This window comes from Ciconia boyciana, chromosome 3 (assembly GCF_034638445.1).
Source record: "Ciconia boyciana chromosome 3, ASM3463844v1, whole genome shotgun sequence".
In the NCBI taxonomy this organism is placed as follows: Eukaryota; Metazoa; Chordata; class Aves; order Ciconiiformes; family Ciconiidae; genus Ciconia; species Ciconia boyciana.
The window spans coordinates 103627400-103637720 of NC_132936.1; the positions used below are offsets into that span (position 1 = coordinate 103627400).

Below are 10321 nucleotides of genomic sequence, written 5' to 3' on the forward strand. Positions count from 1 at the left end.
ATGATGCATAAGGCCCTTTGGAAATAGTGCTGGGAAAAAAAGTGATGCAATAGCTGAGGGAGGAAGGAGCAGCCCAGGCCCCGGAGGGTTCAAAGCCCGCTGTTACAAATGGACACGATGCACAGGCTGGAGCTACACCTCGTGGTTGTGGGAAGGAACTGGTGGCAGTGAGCCCCTGCAGGGCTCCCAGCCCTTCCAAGGAATAGCAGCATAACCTTCGACTTCGGTTGCTGTTGCCAGCACACAACGTTGCTGTGAATTCTGCTGCCTTCCCCTGTACACTCTGCATAGACATTACACAGTTAATAAACCAATAAACTCCAATGCAGAAACAGTGGACTGAAGCTTGCATCGCAGAACAAGAATAGTGCTTACTGATGAAGAGTGTACAATAGAACTTGGACTACCAAATGACAAGCCGGAGCCAGTTTCTAGACAGATGTTTAGAAGAATAAATGTGTAAGGAGGAGGATTTTACACAGGGAACTAGATCTCTACTTCTAGAAGCAAGCATCTGTAGGACAAAAATCTTTAGAAGGATTCTGCTGGGATGGACTGTCTTGGACAAGGTGGTTGATCTTTCTCCGCAGGGCTCTATAGGAGACCATGCTTTTGCAGCAGCCCTGACCTCAACTAGCTACTTTCCATTCCCAGCCTCAGCTCAGTTGCACATACCTAGTTAAGAGATGTGAGATATCCTCTCTCACTCTCCCTCCATCCTAAGCTATAACGAATTTTCCCAGAGTGAATGTTGTTCATTTCCACTATGCTCCTCCTTTTCCATTACACCTCTACTCTCCCCAAATTACACAGTGGCATTCAGGGCCTGAAGGAACGCGGGTGGGTGGATGAAGATGCTTAAGATAGCTTCCTTTCTTAAGGGTGACACACAGAATTGTATTGAGGACATTATCCAAAATGCATATTTTGAAGTGTCCTGAAACTTTCATTTTCCTTAGCAGGGACTGCAGCAGAGTTTCTTTGCGGGATGACTCAGTTCTTACACGACCATAAGAAACTTTGAAGACTGCATTTAGGCTGTAGACAGCTTCGGCAAGTGCTGAAAATTCTCTTGGGGACAACCTAATGGAAAATTTTAAAGAACCCAACAGCTCACACCTGTTGTCTTGAGTTTCTAGCCTAAGACAATGGCATGAGAGGGTCCTTTAGAAAGCAGAGTCGACCATACGGTTTCCCCAATTCTATCTTGGCAGTGATCAGCAATGCATCATTCTACTAAAGAAGCTAAAAAAGAGAAAACATCTTTCAGACATTTCAGATCATATTCTGCTGATAAATACTACGACCCTGGCGAGGGGAGAAACTAATCCCATGAGTTGAACTCGGAAAAATCCAAATGCTGAAGCGAGAGAGTTGGCAAAGGGGTGGAGCTTTTTATTATCCAAAGGTGCTCTTTGACTGGGAAATACTGCGAGAAAAACACTCTTTGCTGGATCCCAGGCTACAGCATTCACATTTCTAGAGCTTGACACTACTAAGAATCTTCAGAGAAAGTAAACACATTTTTCTGTATATTTCTCACTAACATTGTCATAATTCTTCCTTTTTGTAAAAAAAAAAAAAAAAAAAGTCAAAGAAAACAATGTTTTTCTTGCAAGCAGTTATCAAACATCTTCAGCGTGGACATACAATGCTTAGCTAAACTCAATTTCTTCTGTCCACAGACATCATTTACCAGAAGCAATATGCAAGGTGAAGGATAAAGATATTTGTTGATTTCCAGTGGGTGCATTAAAACAGTAAATTTTAAGATCTGCTTTTTAAAACACTCTGTAGAACCAGCAAACTCTGTTTTCCTTTTTCTTTCACACAGAGCAGACTATCATCATTAGAAATTGGCCAAGCCATATTTTAGCATATAAAACACTTCAAGAACTACTGTTGGCAGGGCTGATGACTGGGGATATTAAAGAAATAAAGACTGGGAAAACTCATTTGTTACACACACTTCAAAAGAGGAACCAATGAAGAGGTGATAAGCAAATAATAAAACAACTGACAGGAAGATTAGCATTAGACTTTGGATTTGACCAGTAAGGAAAGCGTAGAGGTGTTATAAAGATATTGATTATTGAAGAAGGTGGAGAACATCATAAAGATGAGGCATCGCTTTTATTAACCAAATCTGTTTAGAAAAAAAATAAAAACACCAGCAGCCAGAACATGATATACATGGATGACAAGTGACAAAGGGTTACTGGCAGCGGACGTGTGGGAGAAAGGCATCCCAGCCCAAGGTCGGTACTTTTCCCTGTCTACACTCCATGGCACGATGGTGGGCTGCACCGCACTTTGACATTTCTGAATGCAAAACTGCGGCTCGAAGATTCTAGCAAATAAGAAGTTGCAGTTTGAGTTGTCTTTTTTCCCTACTGGTGTTTTCCTGAGATTCAGAAGCCTGTAACACTTCAACGTGGAGAAGAGCTGCGTGGTCAAGTCCAGCCCTCTTCGATGGAAGACCTGCACCATAAGTAGGCAGTTCTTCAAATCTCCCATTACTGGCACTTTCACACATCACATTTAAAGGCGATCGAGGAGAGCTCTCATCTTGGCAGGCAGCTGGCGAGTGCATCGGGCCTTGGTACGGTCACAAAGTTCATGGTGCAGTGCAATAGTGGACAGATCTTTTCATGATCCTTCAACACTTGACTCAAGTGTTTCATTTCATCTGTTAGCTTTCCGATTTCTCTTTTCAGGGAGGTATTTTCTTGCTCAAGAGACTCATATTCCTGGAAGGAGAAAAAAAAAAAGCCTACTTGTAGTCAAAACATTCCTTTCAGTGCTTCCACCTTGAGTATATTCATGTAACCCTAGAAAAACTGCATGGTTTCTTATTACAATGTGCAAAATGCTAAGGAAAGACAGACACAGCCTGGGTGCTGGAACAGGGCAAGTGCTTTACAACCTGTGCCCTGACCACGCTGTGATTCCTCTTGTGTCCCTGAAGACCAGGAGGTGCCGCTGGCCTTCGGGGTCCCCAGCAGCCCAGGGCTGCAGGCGTGGGTGGCTGCGTCCCTGTGGTGGCTTCTTCCAGCCCTGGACTGCCTCTGCTGGGAAGGGCTGAGCAGAGCAGCTCTGCACTGTCAGAGCAGAGAAAATGAAAGCACTGAGTGCAGGTAGGTGCCCAGAAAACCCAGTGCCTGGCATTGCCAGTGAAGAAAGGGCAGCCCCTGCCCCAGGCCAATGCAAGGAAAGGGCATTTACCCAGGTGCTGGCTGAGACGCACACCTAGCACAACGTGCTGGGTGCCAGCCGCTCTCCTCCAGCCCAGCCGGGGCTTGTAGCGCCCTGCTCAGATGCTCAGGAACTCAGGAGCAGGAGGAGGGGAGCGTCATGCCAGCTTGTTCCCAGCCACACTTTGTCACCAGAAGAACTGACCACTGCCTTGGTTATCCCTGGCCCAGGATGCTTTTGAGTTAAGGTTTCACTGGCAATGAATAAGCTGCTATTAACTGCAGGGGAGTTTTGAGATGCTCTGCAGCATACATCGGTGATGGAAGTGAGACTTGCATGTCACATTTTTTGATAACTGCATGTTTCAAGTGTCCCTGCTGTCAAGCCTTCTCATCCCAAAAAGAAGAGAGCTAGAGGTTCAGAGCCAGCCCACGGAAAACCTGCAGGTGTCTGCACCCCGCTGCTGGCCTAGGGCTCAACACTCACCCACTCAATCTCACCTCCCTGGGAAAGCTTCAGAGCAAACTTCAAAGCCTACACATGCCTTAAAAGGCCTGTTTACCAGGCAGCAGGGAGAGCCTCTCATGCAATGCTCCTCTGGGCAGCCTGGCATTGCCTCTACTGCCCTTCACTGCAGAAGTTTGGATCCTCTTGCCCTCCTTCACACCCTTCCACCACCCACCACCTCTAACTCACAGAGTAAAACAGGCACAGTCCTCCTAACACATTATTGTAGCCAAACTCCGGTCAAGTTGTCCATCCCTGACTCCGGCTCTGGTCACCTCTTCTTGGCCCAAACCCCATGGGGTTGGGTTTTGGAGTAAGTCTTACTCTCCCATTGCTCTGTCCCCTTTTCAGTGACGAGACTATCAAATTGTTCTTGCTAAGAATGAATGCCTATTCAACCAGATCTGCCTGCACCTGGGAAAACCTGCGTGCCTGAGAATGAAGATTCCCAGCACAAGGAAGATCCGCAAGTCCAGGAGGAACATCAGAGAGGCCGCAGGACAGCACAGGGCCCAGAAATGATTCCACAAAAGCCAAGGGTTACCCCTTTCCAGAAGTACCCTGCACCTGGCTTTCTCAGGTGCTGACTCAGAAGAGATCTGGGAAAAACCAAACGCAAAACTCCCCACACTGTCCCTCTTGGCCTCTGCTGACTGTTGGCAGATCCTTCCACACCGAGAAAGAGAAGAGCCCGTGCTGAACCTCCAGACCTGAACAACTGACTCAGCCACAATCGCAGCAGCAGAACTAACACTTACCCCCGAGAGCCCTGGCTACAACAAAAGCACTGTTGTGTGAGGTAACATCCAAAACCAGAGAAAGGGGATTCCTGTCCTCCAGTGTTTGTGCTGGGGACACGAGAAAACTACACCACATTGTGATATTGAGAAGTATTAAGAGTTTCTGGAAGAATCAGTTACTTTCATGGTTTTTTGGAAACACCCACTATTATTTATCAGAGCATACAAGTATAACAGCTAACTGAACTGAGCTCTCACGCTTGGAGGTTTTGAAGTTCCTAAGAAGCCTTTTCAACTGGGTATTTCTGTCCCACACCACAGTTCTAGAATTAACTTAAGCCAGCACTGCCACTAAGCAGCATGGTGCCGCCCTCCTCCTCCATCGCCTTCTCCCTCGTAAGGCAGCAAGCATTCATCCACTGCCTTGCGAACATAACAAGCTTAACGCTAATCCAGAAGAAAATGGGTTTGTTTCAGCCCAGAGGAGCCCTGTGATCCACTTCACTGGGTGGTCATGGGAATAGCAAAAGAGGGAGGGTGAGGCGAAGGCAGGACCACGTCTCTCTCTCCCTGGCAGCATCACCGATGGCAGAGCTGCACCGTCCGACGTGAGCATCAGTGTCCGGGAGTTCCCGACCAGGCACCCCGCAGCATGCATGTCTCTGCCTCACACCCACAGCTCTCTCAGCTGGAGTAGCGTGAAGACAGGCCCACGCCTGCCTAAGAAGTCCCATTTATTGTAAAGTCCCGTGCTCGGTACCCAAGCCATGCCTGCAAAACATCAAGTACCCATTCACCTCGTGAAGTTTATCTGCTTTCTGGGTTTGCTTCTTCCGGCTCCTCTGTGCAGCAACTCGATTTTTTTCTCTCCTCCTTACCTTCCTGTCATCTTCTTCATGACTCTGGAAGACATAGGCCAGAAACATCTCGCTGGTTTTTAAGGTGCGCACAGAGACTCCCGAAGTCAGGCGTATAAGGGTTGCTGAGCATGAGCACATATTCCCCATTTCACAGCGCCTAACCCTGGCCTCCCACGGACCACACGGTGCCTGCAAAGGGCAGCGCATCCCCCTGCACAGGTAGGGCCCGAGGCGGAGGGGGGGAAGCCGGCAGCGATGCCCGGGGGATGCCGCAGAGCCCCGCGGGCACTCGCTGTACCGCTGATGGGGGCGGCCCCGTCACCCGCGGCGGGGACCTGCGCTCCCGCTCGGCCCGACGGGCAGCGTTTACGCTTGCCTTGCCCCAGCGCGAACGAGGAGACGGAGGTGCGAGCGGCGGGGAAGAGCTCCCGCCGGGTTCCTGCCGCGCCCGCAGCCGCAGCCGCTGCCGCTGCCGCTGCCGGCGGAGCAGCCCCGCCGCCCTCCCTGCTGCGGGCCGGCGGCGCGCCCGGCCCGGCGCTTCTCACGGCGCCCTGCGGCTGCCCGCGGCGGGGGAAAGGCCGCTGCCCGCCCCGTGCGGCGGCGGCAGGGAGCTTTCCGCGCCCCGCCGGCGGCTCGCCCGCTCTCCTACCTGGAAGGGCCGGCACCACAGCCGCCTGCCGGGCAGGGAAGGACCGACGCCCGGGGGCAGCGGGCACCCCCGACGCGGCGCTGCCCGGCGTGACTCAGCCCCATGTGCCCGCCCGCCCGCAGCGCCGAGCCCCTCCGCCCTGCCCCTTACCTGCTGGCTGCCCTCGGCCGCCACGCTCCGAGGCAGCGCGCTGCCCCCCGCCGCCGCCGGGACGGCGCACGACATCCCGCCGGCTGCGGAGCCGCCCCGGGGCGCCGCGCTCGGCGCCGCTGGGCTCCCCCGGCCCGCGGGGGGTGGGAGCGGAGGGGAGGGGAGGGGAGGGCAGGGCAGGGCAGGGCAGGGCGGGCCGGGGCGGGGCAGGGCAGGGGACGCACCGCCCCGGGCCGCCCCGGCACCTGGCAGCCCCCGGCGCTGGGGCGGAGCTGCTGCCCCGCCGCGGGAGCCCCGCCGGGCCGGCCCGCTCCGCCCCGGCCCGCTCCGCCGCCCGCATGGCCGTCACATGGCGCCCGCCGGCACCCGGCGGCAGCCGCGCCGCGCCCGGGGAACCTGGAGCCCCGGGACCGCCCGGACCCCCCCGGCCCGCACTGCTTCCCCCCGGGCCGGCCGCCCCGGCTCTGAGCCCCCCGCGCCGGGCAGGGTGCCCGTCCCCCGGGACCGCGGGGTCTGCTCAGCCGCCGGGAGCCGGGGGAAAGCCCGCAGCCCCGGGGCGCGGCGCTGCCGGGCAGGAGCCGCCTGAAAATCCCCCGGAGAGCCCCAGCCCCGGGGGCCGGCTGGGCCCGGCGACCCTCCGGGCGGCCCGAGTCGTGCTTTCGCCTGCAGAAATAACCGCCCCGCGGTTTCTCTTCTCCCCAGATTTCCTCCCGGCGGCAGGACGGGGAGGCCAGCCTGCCCCCGGGAGCCGGCCCAGCCCTGTCGCGGCGCCCCCCGCCCGAAGCCCGCCCGAAGCCCGCGGCCCGCCCGGCGCCCGCGGCCGGCTCACCCCCGGCCGCTCCTGCCCGCCGCGCTTCTGCGACATCGGCTTTCAAAAGCGGCGTGAGCTCCAGCGAAGTGACAGCCGGCTCGGCCCGGGTTCACAGGCGTGAGGACGCGGCATCGGGGCTGGGATAACGCGATTTTCACTTTCGCTACTCGCCCTGTTCCTTTAAATAATAAGGAAACGCCACGGGCCGTGGCGTTTACAAAAAGTAAAGGCGAGGCCGTACAAGGACTGCTGAGAACACAGTTGCTGCCGTCAAAAATCTCTCTGCTCGACTGTTCTGGCGAGAGTATCTTCACAGACTGAACAATGTTTCTTTTACCCGCCAAACACTTTCCTTACATTTAACTGAAACTGTTACCTTGGCCCTCCCCTCTGAAGGAAGGGAAGGTGTTTGCACCGACAGGTACTTCAACAACATCCTTGCTCTACCGTAGATGCATCTGTATATGGTAACTGATGGGCACTCCTGGCTGCGCTCAACTCACAGGGGCAGACGCACGGCCGTGCGAGGAGGGTTAAGTGCCCCCAAACTGCAGGGCAGCCAGTCATAAAGCCCCAGGTATCTTAATAAATCAAGGACTTCCCTATTTTTCTGGTTTCCCCAGAAGTTTGACTCATCCAGCTTAGATGAAGATGAAGTGACAAAGTTTGCAAACTGAGTAAATATAGACTATCCTTTTAGGAAGATCTGGCTAATAGTTCACGCTGAAGGAGAGAGAGACGTGCTGCCCGGGAGTCCAAGTGTCAAACCGAAGTCTGCGCTCTGCCACAGGTTTCCTGGTAGGCTCCGGGACCATCCGCCTTACTGAAAAACCTGAGCAGGACTTCCCCGGTGGGAAGCACTTCTCCCCAGCTGTTCCACCTCAAAGCAGCTTGTGTCTCCATCTTCCAGGCTACCCACACCTTTGTTTTCGCACTTTCTCAGCTCCTCCGACCCCGGAGGACTGAGTACCTGTGAGCCTTCCCCACCCTAACGGCCACGGGGACCCACAACTCGGATGGGCACCCTCACCAAAGTGCCCTGACCTCACCTGCATCCCCAGACTGCGCTGGGTCTCCCAAGCGTCTTACAGGATGTTCCCAGGCCCCGGTTTCTTTAAAAGCAGTCTTGCTTCTCCCTTCCTCCATCATCCAACCTGCCGACACCAGGATGCTCCCCAAGGGGGTGCGGTGCCGTTCTCCAGCTGAGGGGATCCAAAGCAACATCTCCTGGAAGGCAGCTGTAGCCGCCAGGCAGTGAGCCATTAGAGGGTGAGTTGCTCTCAACTGCTCTTTTGAAACAGTCCAATCTTGCATTAACTACACATGCAGTTAAAGACAAGGAATAGAAATATGGGCACGAGCAGAGACTTAGTTGTGACAGTTGTTTAAAAAGAGAGCACGGGGCTCCCTTCTGCCTTTGTAGCTTAAGTACAGTTGAAATAAACAGGACTAGAAGCCGGTATTTTCATAAGCTCAGGGAACAGGTATATTCTCTTGCAATAAAATCTATGAACCATGCGGACAAAATACCTCAACAGCCCTTCGGAGTAATCTGTGGGAAACAAAAGCCCCCTTCCACAGAGGGACTTTGAACTGACCCCAGATGAAGCTCTCGTGCTGTTCCAGGAGCAGTGCTGCCCTTAATGGCAACTGCACAAGCAGGCTACCTAACAGCATCAAGTCCTGAGCAGCTTACCAAGAATTTATTAGTGACGAATAAATATCTACTTCCTTGAATAACTCCCGGCAGCTGTAGGGTAAGGTTTCCAGGATCCCACAAGTATGGGACAAGTCACAGGATGGTCCCCTTGAGCCTAAATACAGTCTGCTCTTGTTCAAAGTGGCAAAGGAAATGAAAAGTCAAAATTTGCTTGTGGGAACAAGTTTCTGCTTAGTATTAAAGCTATCTCTGGTACATCTGTAGAAATGCCTACACAATAATTCCAGGTAACGCAGCAGTAAAGGCAGAGCATTTCTATGCAGGAGAGAAAACAAGCCCAGAAAGCAGTCTAGTCAGCTAAGTTTACATTTTATAATGGCAGTTTATCAGTGATTTTTGTCTGCACTGAAGCAGCCTACACACATGCAGACTAGAGTCACCGAACGCAGCTTAGCGCAGCGTGGCTCTTCTGAAGAACGGCATGTATCAGAACTGGGTTTCAGAGCACCAGCGCGCCCAATCTTCCAAACACACGTCCGTGTCCACGTGAAGATTTCTGGAAGAGGAGCTTCCCTGCACGCTGTTTGTAATCCCTTTTGTTCAGAAACTACACACAGCAAAAATGCACGTGGATACTGCTCCAATTTGCAAGTTTTTCTTGGGTAGGCATGGCCCACCCTCATAAACGCTAAGCACATCACTGACAGTACATGCTAACAAATGGTGAGATGTTCCATCTCACCCCAAAAAGCCAAGAAATTTAAACTCGGTTTGCAAATGTTCCCAAGCATCCACCATCATTGAGCTGTCTTACAAAATTCAAAGGCTATATAAAGAAAAACTACCAGACATTTCTTGATGCAATACCAATTCACCCCGAGTTAAAAATAAGAAGTTTGGATGTTGTGACATTTCAGTAGAAGCCTGATTAGACACTTGTCTTGCACAACACTGCTGATTTCTATGAAAACTTCGCTGAAGGACAAAAGGCTACTGGAGTGGGGAAAAACCTAAGTATTTATATCTTTCTACAAGTGGGAAGAACAGATCCCAGGCACAGCTAGTTGCAGGTTATCACTTGCTGCAGAAATTTTCAATAATCATTTGAAAAACAGTTGAACATTCAAGTGTTGAGTTTAGCTCATCACAGAACTTGCAGTTAAAGGGACGTCCTCCGACATCTTCCATTGCCGCTTGGCCAAAAGTAGCCATCAGAGATTTGTAAATTCATAGTTTATACGCTGCACTTGGACCCTTGATTGTTTTCTTTATCCTTCTTTACACTATGTATTCGGCCAGCATTTCCAGATGCATTTGTTTTCTTTTTCCACCCAGCTGCGGTTGAAACAAGGGCCAAGGAACAAGGCCTGACTGCCCTAGCACAGGGCATCCATTCCCACTTCCTTCAAATCCTGTGCAGACCAACTGTCCTGCAATCTCTTAACACTAACATGGACTGTAGGGTGAATTCATTAATTCACTCATTAAGTCTTAATCCACAGTGCTCTCCCTCCTTATTTCTTAAGGCATTTGTCCTACCTAGGCCATTTTTGATGGGACCTCTTCAAAGAGATGTGCCTATTGATAGCTATTTTCTGTACTTGCCTATCATTATTCGCAGAGAATAGCAGCAATCTTCCTCTTAACACAGAAAACGTTCAAATACTATAATGGTAGCCATGCAAAATCTTGCAGGGCTCATCTTACTCTAGGAACACTCAGCTTAAAGAGTATCTGTGGATCTTGGTG

The 10321-nt window shown here is 52.2% G+C and overlaps 1 protein-coding gene across 1 annotated transcript; it reads right to left on the reverse strand.

The window, feature by feature from the left end:
* Positions 1 to 1393: 1393 nt before the first annotated feature.
* Positions 1394 to 6280, reverse strand: BATF3 (basic leucine zipper ATF-like transcription factor 3). Its single transcript, XM_072858328.1, has 3 exons — positions 6102 to 6280; positions 5240 to 5344; positions 1394 to 2750 (listed from the first exon to the last, which is right to left on the reverse strand). Exons 1-3 carry the CDS (start codon positions 6174 to 6176, stop codon positions 2565 to 2567), a joined length of 366 nt encoding a protein of 121 aa, XP_072714429.1. The 5' UTR covers positions 6177 to 6280; the 3' UTR covers positions 1394 to 2564.
* Positions 6281 to 10321: the final 4041 nt, after the last annotated feature.

Excerpts from the sequence above, each read along its gene's own strand:
- BATF3 (XM_072858328.1), bottom strand. The coding sequence starts at position 6,176 with ATGTCGTGCGCCGTCCCGGCGGCGGCGGGGGGCAGCGCGCTGCCTCGG. Across the intron at positions 5,345-6,101 it reads CGGCCGAGGGCAGCCAGCAG|AGTCATGAAGAAGATGACAG; the intron begins GTAAGGGGCAGG and ends TATGTCTTCCAG. Across the intron at positions 2,751-5,239 it reads AAGCAGATAAACTTCACGAG|GAATATGAGTCTCTTGAGCA; the intron begins GTGAATGGGTAC and ends TTCTCCTTCCAG.